We start from the raw sequence: 17,788 nt of genomic DNA, 5'->3' as shown, positions 1-17,788 counted from the left end.
TAATTGAAAAATTCTTTTATTCAAAGAAAATAATCAAAAAGTATACCAACATAAATTCTGAAAGAATTAATGTTCAATTTTTAAAATTGTCTAAAGAATTAATTAAAATCGATTAATATACAAAAAACTATAATATGGATGGTTAAGCCCAGCTTGATTTCTTTAAAAAAAAAAACACAAATATTTTTGTAGTAATTAATTTAGATATAATTATTATTAATATATGAGATCTATATCAATCAATCTATAAATTCTCATAAGAATGAATTTATCATTATTAGTTTGATTAAAATAATAAATGGTCTAAAGAATTAATTAAAATCGATTTAGTAAACAAAAAACTACAAAAAACAAATAATAAAAATGGTATTAAATATATATATTTTGCTGGAATGTTGACAACAAAAGTTACTATAGATAGATTTGATAAGAACACTTAATGAAACTGATATTTGTGATTAATTCAAACAATATTAAGACTATAGTAAACGAGTTTATAAATAACCAATGTTACATCATTTTCCTAAATTGGGTAACTCCTATCGAAAAATAGTGAAAGGACTTTTTCATTGTAAAAATCATAAAAGATTTAAAATTTTGATTGATTTTGTTGTTTTTTTTCAAATGAATCGGGGAATTTTCTAAACACCTTTTAAAAGTGATCATTTTTTTTCAAAACCCTTTTTTTTTTTTTTTTTTTTCATTTAATTTATTTTTTCAACACCAAACCAAAGTATCCATTATCATACTACTATAATAATTTTATATAAAATACCTGACCATTTTAATTCTATTCTATTTAACAATACATTAGTTTAGTTGAACATCATCAATCATTCACATCATCATCATCATCATCATCATCAATCGGAATAAAGTTAAAGTTAGTCAAATTGTAAATTCATTCATGTACATAATAATCTTATAAATTTTTTAAGATCAATAATATAATATAATATAGTTACTTTTTATTTATTTATATACATATATAAAAATGAATAGTATAAATAATAATAATAATAATAGCAACAATTGTGGTGGTGGATCACCAAATTCAATTGGATCACCAAGTAGTGGTGGTACCACAGGAAAGCAAGGTCCACTCGAGATCAGCCAAGATCCATGGTCATTGTTCACTCCGGTCACCCAAGGTGAAGTAGACGAAATTCAACAAAAGATCGAAGAGAAACTATTGAAACAATTAAATAGACAAGTAAATCCATCCAAAAAGTATGTTATGTTTACTTATTGTTGTTAAAGAAAATAATCAATTACTTATTGCATTTCATATCATATCATATTATATCAATTCAATTGTTAAATTAGATTCAATTTAAGTGATGTAGCACCATTCTTGACAGACGGTGTCGAAGTATTGGTCGAAGATGAGTTTACCAAGTGTTTTACAAGTCCAGAGACAAATGCATGGAATTGGAACTTCTATCTCTATCCTGCATGGCTATTAGGTGCCTTCATTAGATACGGTATCTTATTCCCACTTAGGTAAGTAGTAATAATCTTTCTACCACCATTAGAAACAAACAAACAAACAAACATCTACAAAAAGTTAGTCAAGTTTAAACTAATCTACAAACTATCTCTCTCTATCTACTCTTTATATTTTAGACTTACATGTTTATTATCTGGTGCATTTACATTTGCTGTACTATTTTTCGTTGTATCAACATTTGTAAAGAATGATAAAACAAAAAAACATTATCAGGTATGTTATTAATGAAGATAAGAGAATAAAGATAAGATATCAATATAGTAAACTAATGAATATTATCATTATCATCATCATTATTATTATGTATAGAGAAAATTATTACGTTTCTTATGTATTATATTCATTATGTCATGGTCAGGTGTAATTAAATATCATGGTGTGAAACCATTGAGAAAGAAGAATCAGGTGTTTGTTGCCAATCATACAACTGTAATGGATGTCGTAGTACTACAGAATCAATTCAATTGCGCATCGGTTGGTCAGAAACACAAGGGATTACTAGGTTTCATTCAAGATTACTTATTAAGCTGTATCGGTTGTCTCTGGTTCGACAGAGCAGAAGCTAAAGACAGAGCTTTAATCGCTCAACAGTAAGTTTATCATTAACCAATTAAACAAACTAAACAATATTAACACTTCTTTCTTTCTCTCTCTCTCTCTCTCTATCTCTATCTCACTCTAATTAGAATTTCAAAACATATTGGCAATGAGAATAATGATCCATTACTTATCTTCCCAGAGGGTGTTTGTGTGAATAACAACTACTGTGTCATGTTCAAGAAAGGTGCATTCGATCTTCCAAATGTTATTATTCAACCAATTGCAATTAAATACAAGTAAGTCTTTCATAGTTAATATTATTATTATTATGTTAAAGTATGGTTTATTCTAATTATTATTTTTGTACTTATTTACTTATTTACTACTTTTTAGTACATTGTTTGTTGATGCATTCTGGAATTCAAAGAAACAATCATTCGTTAGACATATGTTCAATATGATGACATCGTGGGCATGTGTTTGTGATGTCTGGTATTTAGAGGCACAGACCAAGCAGGCCAATGAAACATCGGCACAGTTTGCCAATCGTGTCAAGGCGATGATTGCCAAGCGTGCAGGTATCACCAACGTACCATGGGACGGATATCTCAAGTACTTCAAACCAAGCTCTAGATTCGCCGAGCACAAACAACGTATATTCGCATCGAGATTCGCTCGTAGATTCAACGGTGAAGATCCAAACAGTCCACTGGTCTCTGCCAACCTCAGCAAGATCTCTTCGTCCGACGATCTCGCCTCTGCCAACAACGAAAACAGTAAATCTCCAGACGAACTCGCCGGTATCAAACAAAGAAAAGCATCATCAACATCAACCGATTGATTAATCAATCAATCTCCGAGAGTAGAAACTAATTTAAATAAAAAAAATAATAACTTTATGAATAGATATATATATATTTATCTCTCTTTCTTTTTCTTTTGTTTGATTAAGATAATAATGTTTTTGAATATTTGTATTGTACACTTATATATATATATTAATGTTTATTTATAAGAGATTCTAAATGTAATAATTTACTTAATATCATTTGGAATTGAGGGTTTGCTTGAAGAGCAGAGTTGGTTGATATAACCTTCTGGCATAATAAATATTTCAATATGTTTGTTCTTTCATTTCCATTGTAGTATTTGTAATCCTCCAACCTGATAGATGGATCTAGTTCAAGAAGATATTGAAGAATATCTAGTTTGCATGCACCTAATGCATTGTTTGCTATTACATTGAGTTTAGGTTTGATCATGTCGTATTGATACTGAAGGAACAGCTTTAGAAAGTCAAAGTCAAGATGCAAACGTCGGACGAGTGTTAGCTGTAGTTTAGATTGGAGCGTCAGCTTCTTTGTACAATACTCTGCAATGTCGTAGTAACCATACATAATTGCAAGTGCTACAAAGTCGGTATCGACAGTGAGAGTCATCGGGTTGTATGTCTCTAGCAGTTGAACGAGATCGATTCGACCGCTTGCAATGGCATGTAGTGTCGCCTGTCTCAGGAACCACTTGAAGGAGTTGGTCGCTTTGAAATGATAGTTATCGAGATAGTATCGTAGTGCTTCCGGACGAGTGTTGTAATCGACGCCCTTGAATGTGAGATTGGCAAACGTCGGATTGATAGTATGTATGTATTGGAGTGACGCTAGCGATGGCAATGAACTCTGCACGATATGCTCACTACTCGGTAGTTTCAAGTGAAACTCTGGATTGATGATGTGAGCACATTCAAAGAGTTCACGCTCATACAAGTAACCAGAGATATCATCTTTGTTCGATGTCTTTGGAATGATGTGTTGTTGCATCACCAGATATGTAATTGCCTTGCTATCGAAATCTGTGATATCCCTTAGCAAGAATCTAATGTTTCTTAGATTATGATAACGTTTAATCGTTTCCAACACTTCAACAGTATGATGTTTACTTAGTTGAATTGAAGTCAACATATTATTATTGTCACTACTATCATTGTTGTTGTTGTCGTTGTCGTTATTACTATTACTATTTGCCATTATTATTTGTTCAATTGAACCATGACTGTATATAGCTTTAATGTCGTTCTTTATAATATATAGTGTCAATTCTTTGTTTAAGAGTTGATTGTTTCTTATTGTTAGATATTTAAAGTATTTCTTTGATAGAGCTTGTGTGTTTCTTTCTACTAATTTCCTGTTTCTAGTTGTCTCCATGTATTTGTTGAGAAGATCGCATTTCGCATGATATAGATAGATACGATATTGTAGATCTTCTGGTATTCCCATGATGAAAGGTGCCATTGTCTCCTCTTCGAATGTCAACTCCAACGACGGTTCCTCACGCAATATGTATTTAACCAACTCTAGGTGTGAACGACCGGTTACCACCTCCTTGTCTTTAATGAGTGCAGTCAGTGCATTCTCTAATAGCATTGGATCGAAATGAAGTGTAACACGAGGATCTAGATAGTCAATATAGCTACAATACAACACCAAGTCACCGAATCTCAGTAGCGCCGCCATGTAGTTCTTCTCTCCGAGATACTCTACGAGTAGCTGCTCTTTCGGGAGTCCAACAATGTCGGAGCTGGCAAAGTAGTTGACCATAGCCAGAGTGGGTCGATCCGATACTCTGAATAGCGGTTTCTTTCCTGCGTAATATCTACTTCTCGGATTGGAGAAGTCGAAATTGTCAAAGCAGAATCGCGTGATCTCCAAGTTGTTGGCAGCGACCGCCGTCTCGACAATCGATGTCTGTACCGCCTGGAACAGTGTGAACGACATGTTCTTTCTCATGTGTTCAAAGAGATCGACACGTCCCGCTCTAATCGATGCATCTACCACTTTCACGAAATGGACGTGATCCTTGATGAGAGAATCACGGTACTCTTGAATGAGATGGCTAAACAACTCGAGTGGCATCTGTTGGATTCGGTTCAACATCACACCGTTGATACGATCGGGATAGAACAGTTCCTCCGGTTGCTGTTGATTTTTCTGGCAGAGTCTGATCTTGTCGAGACACAAACCGAAATGACAGTTCGCTACCATCCATTCGACGGAATTTATTTCGTGGTAGTGATAACGCCAACTTAGTACATCGTTGAGTGCAAGTGGTTTCTCTACGAATGTCATTCGATAGCCATATCGATTGAATGATTGAATTATACGTCTAAATAGTACTTTCTGACAGAGAACACTTCTGATTACATCTGTATGATACTGTTGTTTGCATGTAGTGTCGTTACACTTATAAAAACTATCGCTATATTCTTTGAAAAAATCAATTTTTCTATCTTTCATTATTTTTTTTGTGTTCTACTTTTCAATTCACCTCTTTTTATTATGATTAATCACACACTCATATTAAAATAATAAAATAAAATTATTAATCAAATAAATGATTCATAAAAAGATATCTTGTAATTTTTCTAGAATTATTCACAAATTTATAAAGGTGGGAAAAAAATCCTGATTTTTCATGAGATGTCTCTTTTTTTCGAATTTGAAAGATTTTCATTATAACATTTCTATTCCATTTATTTGATCAATTATACTTATTAGAATAATTTTATTTGTTTGAATTCTAGTGTACTATCCAATTCCAAAACAAGAGTGTTGTTTTTTGATACTCGGTTTTTTAGATAGAAAGTTGCACCTGAAATTAATCTAGCTCTTGTTATTTTGCGTCTATCATTCTTAAGCTTCATCTGATCATAATCCACTTTCTTAATCTTCTTCTTTGCAATGATAATAGCCTTCTTAAAAGTCTGTTTCCCGACAAAAAATCCATTTTTGTTAAACACACTTAGTTTTGGATATTTTTTGTGTATCTTAAAATAAGATCGACACATTCTTTATATTTATGATATAATGTAAGTATTATTATATATTTTTGTTATATTTTTTATTATATACCTTGCTGCTAATACTTCTTTTGCTCTTTTCCTTTCATATCATTGATAAGATCTTTTAAACCCAAAACAAGTGAAACATCTGCACCTTTCAAAAAATTTGCAATTTTAAACTTAGATGCCAATTTAGAGAGATGATCCAAAGATAATTTAATCTTTATATCATCAATGAACACCTTTAACTCACTAAATCTCCTTGCATGGGAATTCAAGCTGCTATCATCTGCTTTTCTTTCACCTATCTTCCAAATAATTAATTTATTTGTCTTTTCTCTATTCCTTAAACTCTTTGCTTCTTTCATTTCTTTAATTAATATTAAATTAATCTATTTGGTTAAATTGCGAATCATGATCACTCGATCAATTTTTTTTTATTTTTCATCAGTGTTTTTTAATTTTTAACGAATTAACTAACAAATTAACTTACCCAGAGATAATAGCATCACTCTCATCACTATAACGCTTCAATCTAATGGCAGAGTTTTGTCCTTCAAGATTATTCACTAAACAGATGAAGATAATCTAAGATCACCATATTTTTATTATATGTTCATCCCTTATAAATATGAATAAACAAATTAAAAAATAATTAATAATTGCACATGACCTTGTACTCCAAGAATTTGTTTATACTCTTTAAAAATTGTCTTTGCTTGTTGCTGGCTGCTGATGTGGAGGTATCTGATGTGATGTTTGACTTTGTGAAACTTGGTATTGTAGTTTCAGAATCAATTGTACTTCTGGATAATCAAAGTTTTAAATTTGATACTAATCTAAATAAATATACAGCCAATTCACTGTATTTGTTGAACACTGAATTTAATAATAATAATTTTAACTAATCAATATATTTCTTTCAAATTTCTGAACTTTATCACCTACAGTATTTGAATGTATATTTAAAAATTTTAATTTCAAATATCTTAATTAATAATCAATATTATAAACGAATATCTTTTAAATTTCATTACCTTGAAAAATTGTTTAAATGTTTGAATTTTTTAGTAGAGATCAGATTTGGAAAAGAGGAACTAGAATTATTATAATTAAAAGAGTAAGTTTGGAATTTATTTAAATTTTGTTTTTAGTTGATATTGAAAATCAAAGTGTTTTCAAGATTATATAAATCGTTAAATATAAGATTAATAGAATTAACAATAGTAACCAGATTCCACACGAGACTTGAATAGATTAGCAACCTTTTCATGTTGGTCGGCAATTTGATATGCTTTAGTATACAACGATACTTCTGGTCCCTTCGTAGCTTTAACTAAGTGTGAGAATTGTTGTGGTCGGCGGTATACCAAACTAACAGGTTTGATAAAGGTATCCATATCCATTTTTGCTCTCTGAATTAATTTTGAAGCCATATCTTCTTTTTTCTCCCAGTCTTCAAAAGTCATCTCCAGATACAATGAAATGGTATCTGGAGTCAATTTACTTTTGGTAACATCATTGAGTCCATTGACTGCCGTATTCAATACTTTTGTAACAATAGTCTTGATATTGTCAAAGTTATATTCACTGGCCCACTCTGTTTGGTTATTCTTATGACTAATAATTGTTTTGGACACCAGCAAATTTAAGGTTTTCATTGACATCTTGGTCGAATCTTGCTAAGATGGCTCTTCAATTGTTGTTAAGCTTGAGTACGGCATCTGAAGCAGCTTTTGAGTTGTCACTTGCTGTTTTCATTCAAAAACCAATAAATTAATAAATTGGATTTATAAAATCATAAAAATTATAAAAATAATACTAACCTCTTGATACTGATGCACTTTGACCTATTATTAATTGTTATTACAGATATATTTAAATTTTAGAATTGTTAAAAGTCAATTTAAGCAAGTGAGAAAAACAAAAAAAAACCTACATAGCGAACCACTTGCTGTTCACACATTTTTGTTTTTTTTTTTGCATGAAAAAAAGTTTGTGGCGACTGCCGAACACTATTTTCGCTATGTCTGGTCAGGTCTGGGTTTTAAATGATTTTTAACAATTATTTATTTTAATGAAAATTTATTTAAAAAATTTGTTCTGTAAATACTTTTCCAATATTTCATCAATATAATTTAAAAATATAAAGAATTTGAGGCAATAACAATCAAATTTGCCTCAAAATCTTTTGATCTAATCATTTCAGATTTTAGGTGTAGGCTTTTAATTGCACTTCAATCAACCAGATCCAATTTAATAGCTAATAGATTAATTCAACCCCTTTTCGATATTGTTTTTTAATTCTATATCATCTTCTTATCCCAAAATTAAATCCATTTTCTTTTTTTTTTTTATGTGAGGTTTTTTTATCAACTTGTTCAACGAAAATTAACTCAAAAAAAGTTTTTTTATGTGAGGTTTTTTTGTCAACTTGTTCAACGAAAATAACTCAAAAAAAGTTTTTTTTTTTTTTTGGACAACATTTGTGCACAGGTACTACGTGGCAATCAGATTTGTGATTTTTTTTGACCACTTTTGTGCTGAAGTCCTATATGGTAAAAAAATTCCACTTTCCAAAACTGGTCATATGCAAATAAATCCAAAAAAAAAAACAGTTTTTTAACATAAAAAGTCCTACGTGGTAAAATGATTAGTGATTTTTTCATCTAAAAAAAAAAAAAATGATGAACCTAAAAGTTATTCCTTTCATTTATCTCACAATCAAAATATCTTTGAATTTAGAATAACTTCTCTCATTTGTAATGATTTATCAATCTTTTAGAGTTAAATATTGGTGTTGTGTTTACAAAGGACCCTAAAATTAACCTAAAATGTTAATTTTAATTTGATAATCACAAATCCAAAGATACCGATCTGGTTGTTTGAGAAATAAAATTGAGAAACAGTGACTGGTGTTGAAAAATATCAATGATTAATAATCTAAATTCATAAATAATAATTAATAGAGGTAAAATAAGTATATATAGACTATTCATTCAGTCTCAATTATTAATTATAATAAGTTTAATATTAATATAAATATATCTGTAGTTTAAAATATAGAAACATGGGTCAAAGTGCATCGGTATCAAGAGGTTAGTTTTCAAAAATATGATATTTTAGTTCCAATTTGTTAATCCAAGGTTTTTGAATGAAAATCAGTTTTAGACAATGCCAAAGGCAATGCCATTAACAGCTTTGGAGCCACAACGATCAATAATCATCTAATAACATTAAACGAGCAACAAGAGGGTTTTTTGACAACAAGATTCGACCAAGATATCCTTGTTAATATGAACAGACTAGGTCTCAAGGACCAAAAATTGATTATTCAAAACAAGGAAGTCCAAACAGAATTTTCAAGTGAATTCAACCTCGACAATATCAAGAATATTGTTTCCCAAGTATTAAAATCAACTGATCGCGAAGGTAAATTAAAATAGTAGAACAATTATGGTTGTAAAAAAGGGTGAAAATGTATAAAAATATCCATACTAATTTGATCAAAATTAACTAGTGAATTTAATTCAAGATTTAAGAAATAAACCATTAGCAAGTGATGATAACATCAACTCACTCACCGTCCTGGTTGGTAGTTTGGATCAAAGATCCAAGGCCTTTTCATCATCGATCCCCTCCTCCTCCTACTCATTCATCTACAACAGAGTGGCTCCAGGTGTCTTTGTATTTATCTGTAGTTCATCGGTCACCTTGGAGGATAAAAAGAAATTCTTTGGAAATGAAATTGTTATCACTACCGTTTTCCTCTATAAAATGATGTTCTCCATTCAAGACGAAGCCAATTCAGTGAAAGTCGAAGAAGAAGATAATATAAGAAAAACCATCAACGTTCTTAAATCCGATCAGCTCATACTCTCCCAATACCTTAAAGATGGTAAGATTTCACCAGAAGAATGGAAAGAGAAAGATGATAAATTTTTAGCAATGATCAAGAAACTCCAAGATAATTTGGATAAAATGGAATTAATACAAAAAAATAATAATAAACAATGCTCTAAACTATAATATATTATAACTAATTAACTTACCCAGATCTCTGATTCCCATAGTAAACAATAGAGAGCACGATGATCCAAGTATGTGTTTATACTCTTTAACCATTGAGTACGGTATAGATCGACAATACTTTGGTGATAGATAATCAAGTTACGAGGCAACATCTTCAAACCGTTGTAAGGTTGATCTAGAATTGATTTGGTTGTTGAGAAACATGCTTATTAATTTGTATTATTTGTTGCCGGTGGAGGAACTATCGTATTCATATTATTCCGTACCATTGAAAATTGAGTGTTGTGTTTGTTCATTTGTTGTGATTGGATTTGTGGGATCCATTGACGGTCGGACGAGATCCAACACAATGAAAGACATTCGAAAATCTCCAACGTAACTGGAAAGAGAAACAATACTACACCTATATCTAACCAAACCATTCACAAATGAATATCAATTCTAGTTCCCTATTGTAGTAAAACTGATTTACTCTTTACCAAACTATTTTAATATTGTAAAGAAATTAGTTAGATTATAATTTTAAATACTTCAAAATAATGGTAGATCTATAAAGATATAAATTTATTTTTTACAATTGGATAATAAATAGATTTTATAAATATTAATAGACTCTTCGAAACATATTTCGGTTACATATTCAAATCATAAATTCATCACTATCTCACACGAGAATGGAAACCCAAAAAAATAATATTTTTCCAAATTTAAATTCAAAAAAAAAAGAAAGATAATATTGTAAATAAAATAAACTTATTAAGTGTTAATATTATTGTTAGTATTTTATAATATTTTTTAATCTGAGACACGAAAATGTTTAAAAATAATTTTTGACGTCGGCAAAGCATTGCTGGCAATAACAAAAAAACTTTTTTTTTTTTTTGAGGGAGCGATGATTCAGAGAATTTAATTTTAAAATTGAGATTGTGTTCTCAATATTCCTAGTTAGCACTTGGAATCCATATTGATAGAAAAATTGATCAAGGAATGTAAAATTTGGTGTTGTTCCACTTTCCAAAACTGGAGTGATGGGTGTAAAAAAATTTATCTAACAACACTTTAAAAAAAAATAAAAAAAAATAATGGTTTTATTTGTTTCAAAATATGATATTTAAGAATATAGGTAAAGAACTTCTATTCTATTTCATTAGATTATATTTTCATTAAAATAAAATTGTCAAAGGTCAATTCTAAAATTTTTATATATATAGAAATCTAAACAACAATAAAATGGGTCAAAGTGCATCAGTATCTAGAGGTTCGTATTCATTCTTTAAGAAAATAATTTTATTTTTATTGTATTAATTCCAAGATTATTAAGTTAGTGACCACTCAAAAGAAGCGTCAGATGCCAATAGCAATCTTAGAGCATCAATCGAGAATCAAGAGGGATCAATGAAGACCAGATTCGAACAAGAAATACTTGACAGCATGAACAAGTCTGGTATCAAAGATCAATTGTTACTCACAGGGAATAAGGAAGTACAAACTGAATATGCCAGTGAATTTAACTTTGACAAAATCAAGAATATTGTTACCCTAGCATTGAAGGCTGCAGCTGAAGCCGCCAAAGCCAGTCAAACCGGTGGTTTAAGCATTCTGTTGGGTGATGATGTCATCAACACCTTCGTCGACCTCGTCGGTGCCATCTGTGACAGTGGCAAGACCAACTCATCTTCGACCACCACCTATTCATTCATGATGAATAGATTGGCTCCAGGATTCTTTGTATTCATAAGCAACTCTTCTGTCTCCTTGAAGGATGATCAATTCTTTGGAAAGGAATCTGTAGTAACCACCTCCTACTACTACAAGACTGTATTGTCCATCGACGACACCAAGAGAATGGATAAATTCAACTCTGCTTTACTGAAAGCAAAGACACTCAACATCTTGAAAGCTTGTCAAGTCGAAAACGCCCAACAGTTTGCCGATAATAAGATCACTTATGAGCAATGGGAGAGCGCTGAAGAAACAAAAACAAAGGCCATCGATAGAATCCAAAAGGAATTGGATAACATCGGATTCAATACCAACTCTATTTTGATCTACCGTCCACCACAACCATTCACACAACCCGATGAAGCTGCTCACCAACCAGACACGGATCATTCATTGGCTACTAAAGCACTTAAAGTTTCTACCAATGTCAAGCATGAAAAGATTTCTCAACTATTCAAGTCTCGAGCTGAAACTGGTTACTATGGATATATTGTAAAATCAAATTTATAAACAAAACAAACCTCCAATAAATAATCATTTGTGTAATTTTTTTAGAAATACTCTTTTGTAATTACTTTGATTTTAATGAAAATTTAGAATGAATGAATAACGGTCACGGTTTTAGCTTTCAAAGTAAGTTAAAAATTATCTAACTCCATACATATTATTTGCAGCTATAATCTGTACACTGTTATGAATTATTCTTATATTTATTATATATATATATGCAATACTCCTAAAGTTAATTGATATTAATAATATTTGTATTAATTTACAAATATTAATCAATATAAAATCAAACACTTATTTTAAAAACAAAAAAAAATGAAAAAGAGAAAATCGAGTGCGAATTACTAAGTAAATTTAATTTTTTTTAAAACATAAGAATAATAAAATAGTTTAATAGATAGTTCAAATAGATATATTTTTTTGTATTTATTTATTTTTTTAGAGTTTATAAAAATAATATTATAAAAGAATTAAGTTGTAATTAATAAAAAAAAGAATAAACCTGTATTAATAAAATTGGAATAATAATATAATATATATTATATATAAAAAAAAAAGGAAAGAGTTAAATATTTGAATATTGTGAACGATTTCTTCTCTTGAGAACAAAGAATACAGCAGCACCGATTAAACCAATTGCTACAAGTACACCTATGACAATACCTGCTATTGCACCACCTGATAATCCGTTTTTATCATTGTCTGGATGATGATTATCACTGCTACTGCTATGTTTGTTGTCACTACTGCTACTGGTGTTTGGTTCATCACTAGAGTTCACAACATTATCACAATGTTGACCGATAATACCATCACTGTGAACTAAACATGATTTGTTTGTGGAACAAGCAATCACTGGTGCAACATTATCAAATTTAATACTGTATAAATAGATTGATGTTGAATTACAGTAGATGGATGAGGTTGAGTTTGATTGACTGGTAAATGAGACACTGGTCAAAGATAGAGTGTTTGATGCTGAGTTGGTAAAGATAGAACTACCTGATCCACTGCCAATCACAGTGTTATTAGTGAGTGACACTGTCTTCAAAGTGGAAGCAACATAGTTTGTTAAAAACAAAGCACCTCCATTGTTTTGACTTTTATTCTCTTTGAATGTTGTATTCGAGATATCTGATGTTCCTCCGCTTTGGTAGATAGCACCACCATCTTTAGCACCACTGTTGGAAATAAAGTTACTATCGGAAATATCAAGGAAATTAGATCCGGTTGTAGATACAAAGTATATTGCTGTTGAACCAGTATTAAATTGGAAGACAGATTCATCTATTGATATGTAGTTGTTAAAAGATGAAAGAAAACCTTTGGAGTTGGAACTAAGTGTGTTGTTGAATAACTTTAAACTATCGATCAAGGTAACAACCGGGGTATTGGAATTAATAATATCTCCGGCATTGGAATCGAGTGTAATGATTGAATTGGTGGCATGATTGTCGGTGAATGTAAGATTGACAAAACTTGTTGTTGCATACAAAGAGTACACAATTGAATCGAATACAACTTTGTTGTTGATAAATTGGCAGTTGTTAATGATTGCATCACCTGGAGTATCAGTGTAGAAAACAGATCCGTAATTGGCATTGTTGTTCTCGAAGAGAGAGTTGGTAATGCGAACGAATGAACTGATATTATTTGTGTGGAAATAAATTGAACCTCCATATCCTCCAAGTGCATTGCTTCCAAGAGCATAAACATTGTTCATTGACAAGCTTACTACTGTGGAGGTAGATTTGGTATTAACATTGACAACAGTACCGTTTTGAGTTGAACTCTTTCCATTGATAATATCTAAATTACTGATCTTTAAAGTTGTAGTTGAATCTACGATTGGCACAGCATCGCCAATTGTTATAAAACTACTATTTGATTGAAGATCAACAGTGGCAAAAGAACTTGGATCTGTTGATGATCCAACAATGGAAACAGTTTCACCAATGTTGATATTTATGAAGCTATTATTTGATCCTGTGTAAGTAGCAGCTGCCAAACTCAGAATCAAAGATGAAGCACTGGTGTTTGAACCATTTCTATATATAGTCAAACCAGTCAATATATCTGGACATGCTGTTTGTGGAGTGTTACCACAATCTATACTATATGATTTCCTTGAATCTAAATAAATTTGAACAGATTTACAATTAATTAAATTAAAAAATAAAAAAACAACTGTAAAAATAAAATATTTATTTAAAATTGTCATATTATTATTATTTGTTAAAACACCAGTGGGTGGATGGCAACAAAGTGAACTCAATATATAGAAAATAGGTTTTATAATGAATTAATTTGTTTTTTTCATTAAAACAATTGGTGTTTGTTAAATTTCAAAGTTTTGTTTTTTGCTTGATGTTTTTATTTGTTAGAGTCAAATAAACCCAATAATATTGTGATTGATCAAAATGAAATCATTTTACCCTTTAATTATTTTAGATTTGATATTATATTAAATTTATTTTTGAAAAGGAAAAGTCTGTTACAAGTAAAATAAAAAAAATCACATAATTCAATAATAAATTAAAAATCAAATAAAACCCCTTATCAAAATCAAATTCAGTTGAATAATGTTTTTAGTATAGAAAAAAAAAGAAGATAGAAAATCAAGGTTATTTATCAAACTAAAATAACTTTTACGGAATTGGAAGAAAAAAAACAGCTATGCACTAAGGTAAAGTTGTTCTATACCCCATGAAATTAACAATTTTTGACCAAAAGTGATAGTAAAACCACATTTAAACCCTAAAAAAACATTTATTATTCCATTCTACTTTCCAAAACTGGTCATATGCAAATAACCCAAAAAAAAAAATCATGATTTTTTAATTTGTTTTTTTTTGACCCGTTTGTACACAATACAAAAATCTATTTTTTTTGCAATCATATTTTCCAAAATCAATTTTGCACTGCTGGCAAAAAAGAACTTCTAAAAAAGAATATAGGAAAGTAATTGCGCATCATTTGTTTGGTTTTCAATTTTAAAAGAATATTTAAAATACGTGGCAGTGGGAGCATTTTTTTTTTGATTTGAGGGAGCAATACTTCAGTGAATCAGAGAAATACATACACCATGAATAAGGTTTTAGTTAATCTCCACTATTAATATTCATAGTTTCATAGTTGGGTATCACAAATTTAGTTTGGATGTAGTTATTTTTGCATTTCAAGTTTTCGAAAGGCTATTTGGAAGAGAATAAAAAAACAATATTGAAAAGGGGGGAATTCTTCTATGAGGGATGAAAAAATCCGAATCTGGTTGATTGAAGTGCAATTAAAAGCCTACACCGTAAATCTGAAATGATTAGACAAAAGATTTTGAGGCAAATAGGTCAATTAGAAAATAATAAATATTTTATATTAAAATATCTAATTTTTAAAAAAATAAAGAATATTGGAAAAAGTATTTAGAGACTGATTTTTTTTTCTAAATTTTCATAAAAAACAAATTAGTTCAATTCTAATATTTAAATATATCTCTATTTTAAACTACAAATAAAATAAATAATAATGGGTCAAAGTGCATCAGTATCAAGAGGTTTGTATTCATTCTTTAAAATATTATTGTATTTAATCCAATTTATTAATTCATTGTTATTGAATGAAAACAGTTAGTGACAACTCCAAAGCAGCTGCAGATGCCATAGCCAATCTTAAAGCAACAATTGATCAACAAGAGGGAGCCATGACTGCCAGATTCGACAAAGATGTCATTGAAAACATGAATAAAGTTGGTGTCCAAGACCAAAAATTGGTCACCGGAGATAAGAAAATCCAAACTGAATATGCCAGTGAATTTAACTTGGAAAATATTAAGAATGTTGTTTCAATTGCTTTGAAGACTGCTGCCAATTCAATCAAAACTGGTACCAAAAGTTTTTTGAGTGACGAAAGCATCAACTCATTCGTCGACCTCGTTGGTGCCATCTCTGAGAGTGCCAAGACCAACTCATCATCGACTACCACCTACTCATTCTTGACGAACAAATTGGCTCCAGGTATCTTTGTATGTATTAGTACCTCCTCGGTCGCATTGCAGGATAAACAATTCTTTGGAAATCAAACTGCTATCACCACCTCTTTCTACTACAGGGTGATGACCTCCAATACAGATGAATATGCATCCAACGATTTCTCAACGATTGCGAGTGGTATACAAGCCATCAATATTTTTAAAGACTCTCAAGTCAAGCTAGCTCAACAGTTTGCCGATGGTAAGATAGAATTTGAAGATTGGGAGTTGAAAGATGACCAATTTTCAAAGAGCATTGAAAAAACAGAAAAGGATATTGAAGCGAAAACAAAAAAAGTTAGTGTCTTCTACAGTCCACCTCAATCATTATGTGGAAGAGTTAAACCTAAACAATCAGAAGTTTCAACGGCCGTTCAAGCACATCAAATTGCCAATAATCATGGAAAGGTTGCTCAAAGATTCAAGGTTCGTGTTGAATCTGGTTACTATGGATATATTGTAAAATCAAAATTATAAACAAAACAAATAAATAACAAAAAAAAGAGACATACTTCACACTTAACTACTTTTTTTTTATTTTTTTTTTTTGAGACCCAAGTCGTAATTCTATGGATCTCATTGTTGAAATTATTCGATTGGATTAACGACTGTAATCAATGGAGTTAAATCTTTAACTTTTGGAAAGTTAAACCCCCAGATATTGGTCTGTATAGTGATATTAGATAACCAAAAGCATAAAAAACTGTTTGTAAAAGAAAATAAAACATAAAACAATAATTTTTTGACCACATGTTCACAAGTCAGACTATGGTAACAAAATTTTGTTTCACAAAAAAAAATATTTTTTGAATTGGAACACAAATCTCAAAACGTTAATTTTGAAGTATAGACAAAAATAAATTAAACCTACTATACATATAAATATATAATATTATAATACATTAACAAATTTAATAACAGACACTAAATCATCGATCCTTTTAAAAGAAAATGGATAAATTTAAAATGAAATCGAATTGGTCGATGATTATTGATTATTTTTTAAGGGTTATTTAACATGACGGAGAACAGTGAATGAACCACTGATTCATCATTGATAGAAACAATTATCGAATGGTAGGTGTCATTATCACAGTCAACATTACTATTGTTTTTGGCATGTTGTGGTCTGCGGACTCTTACTTAGAGGAAACATGCTTATTAATATGCTTATTAATTGTATTTTTTTGTTGCTGTTGGTTTTGGTATGGTTGTGGTTGTGGTGCGTAATTGGTAGATGGTTTGGCTGTACATTGTAGTGATTATGGAATTTGTTGTTGTGGTAGTGCTTTCTTGTACCTAGTTGCTGTGAACCTATTTGTGGTGATGAATATTTTTGCTTCATATTATTGTTGTTATTGTGATAGTTGTATTCTCTGTGCCATTGTCATTCTTTGTTACTGGTGTTTGTTGCTATCAATTCATTCTAGTTGGCACCGGATCCATCGACGATCAGACCAGAACCAACATTACGAAAGACATTCGAACATCTCATAAGTTACTAGAAAGAGGAGCAATATTAAGCTTATATCCGTGAACAATTCGGATCGATGTGATTAGACATCAAGCATCAATACTCAATCGAGTGACCATAGTCTACATATTCACCAAAGAA

The 17,788-nt window shown here is 30.4% G+C and overlaps 8 protein-coding genes across 8 annotated transcripts; 4 read left to right on the top strand and 4 right to left on the bottom strand.

Moving 5' to 3' along the window:
- Positions 1–994: 994 nt before the first annotated feature.
- Positions 995–2,891, top strand: PPL_03346 (putative lysophosphatidic acid acyltransferase; the record flags this gene model as incomplete). The annotated part of the gene is made up of 6 exons (XM_020574313.1): positions 995–1,230; positions 1,327–1,503; positions 1,627–1,723; positions 1,820–2,100; positions 2,197–2,346; positions 2,444–2,891. 6 exons carry the CDS (start codon positions 995–997, stop codon positions 2,889–2,891), a joined length of 1,389 nt encoding a protein of 462 aa, XP_020436385.1.
- Positions 2,892–2,997: 106 nt separating this feature from the next.
- PPL_03345 (uncharacterized protein) lies at positions 2,998–3,154 on the bottom strand (the record flags this gene model as incomplete). The annotated part of the gene is made up of 2 exons (XM_020574312.1): positions 2,998–3,034; positions 3,090–3,154. 2 exons carry the CDS (start codon positions 3,152–3,154, stop codon positions 2,998–3,000), a joined length of 102 nt encoding a protein of 33 aa, XP_020436384.1.
- A 234-nt stretch (positions 3,155–3,388) lies between these two features.
- Positions 3,389–5,340, bottom strand: PPL_03344 (uncharacterized protein; the record flags this gene model as incomplete). The annotated part of the gene is made up of 2 exons (XM_020574311.1): positions 3,389–3,587; positions 3,812–5,340. 2 exons carry the CDS (start codon positions 5,338–5,340, stop codon positions 3,389–3,391), a joined length of 1,728 nt encoding a protein of 575 aa, XP_020436383.1.
- Positions 5,341–6,224: 884 nt separating this feature from the next.
- On the bottom strand, positions 6,225–7,552 carry PPL_03343 (uncharacterized protein; the record flags this gene model as incomplete). The annotated part of the gene is made up of 3 exons (XM_020574310.1): positions 6,225–6,255; positions 6,379–6,454; positions 7,108–7,552. The coding sequence occupies 3 exons, from the start codon at positions 7,550–7,552 to the stop codon at positions 6,225–6,227; spliced, it is 552 nt and encodes a 183-aa protein (XP_020436382.1).
- A 1,403-nt stretch (positions 7,553–8,955) lies between these two features.
- On the top strand, positions 8,956–9,914 carry PPL_03342 (uncharacterized protein; the record flags this gene model as incomplete). The annotated part of the gene is made up of 3 exons (XM_020574309.1): positions 8,956–8,983; positions 9,051–9,317; positions 9,406–9,914. The coding sequence occupies 3 exons, from the start codon at positions 8,956–8,958 to the stop codon at positions 9,912–9,914; spliced, it is 804 nt and encodes a 267-aa protein (XP_020436381.1).
- Positions 9,915–10,119: 205 nt separating this feature from the next.
- PPL_03341 (uncharacterized protein) lies at positions 10,120–12,600 on the top strand (the record flags this gene model as incomplete). Its single annotated transcript, XM_020574308.1, has 4 exons — positions 10,120–10,292; positions 11,129–11,175; positions 11,239–12,131; positions 12,592–12,600. 4 exons carry the CDS (start codon positions 10,120–10,122, stop codon positions 12,598–12,600), a joined length of 1,122 nt encoding a protein of 373 aa, XP_020436380.1.
- A 114-nt stretch (positions 12,601–12,714) lies between these two features.
- PPL_03340 (uncharacterized protein) lies at positions 12,715–15,179 on the bottom strand (the record flags this gene model as incomplete). The annotated part of the gene is made up of 2 exons (XM_020574307.1): positions 12,715–14,282; positions 15,164–15,179. 2 exons carry the CDS (start codon positions 15,177–15,179, stop codon positions 12,715–12,717), a joined length of 1,584 nt encoding a protein of 527 aa, XP_020436379.1.
- A 492-nt stretch (positions 15,180–15,671) lies between these two features.
- PPL_03339 (uncharacterized protein) lies at positions 15,672–16,800 on the top strand (the record flags this gene model as incomplete). The annotated part of the gene is made up of 3 exons (XM_020574306.1): positions 15,672–15,699; positions 15,773–16,632; positions 16,726–16,800. The coding sequence occupies 3 exons, from the start codon at positions 15,672–15,674 to the stop codon at positions 16,798–16,800; spliced, it is 963 nt and encodes a 320-aa protein (XP_020436378.1).
- Between the last annotated feature and the right edge of the window lie 988 nt (positions 16,801–17,788).

The sequence above is a fragment of the Heterostelium album genome (genome assembly GCF_000004825.1).
Source record: "Heterostelium album PN500 unplaced genomic scaffold PPL_scaffold3, whole genome shotgun sequence".
Classification (NCBI taxonomy): Eukaryota; Evosea; class Eumycetozoa; order Acytosteliales; family Acytosteliaceae; genus Heterostelium; species Heterostelium album.
The sequence above is the reverse complement of the archived record's forward strand: the minus strand, read 5'-3'. Positions and strand labels throughout refer to the sequence as shown.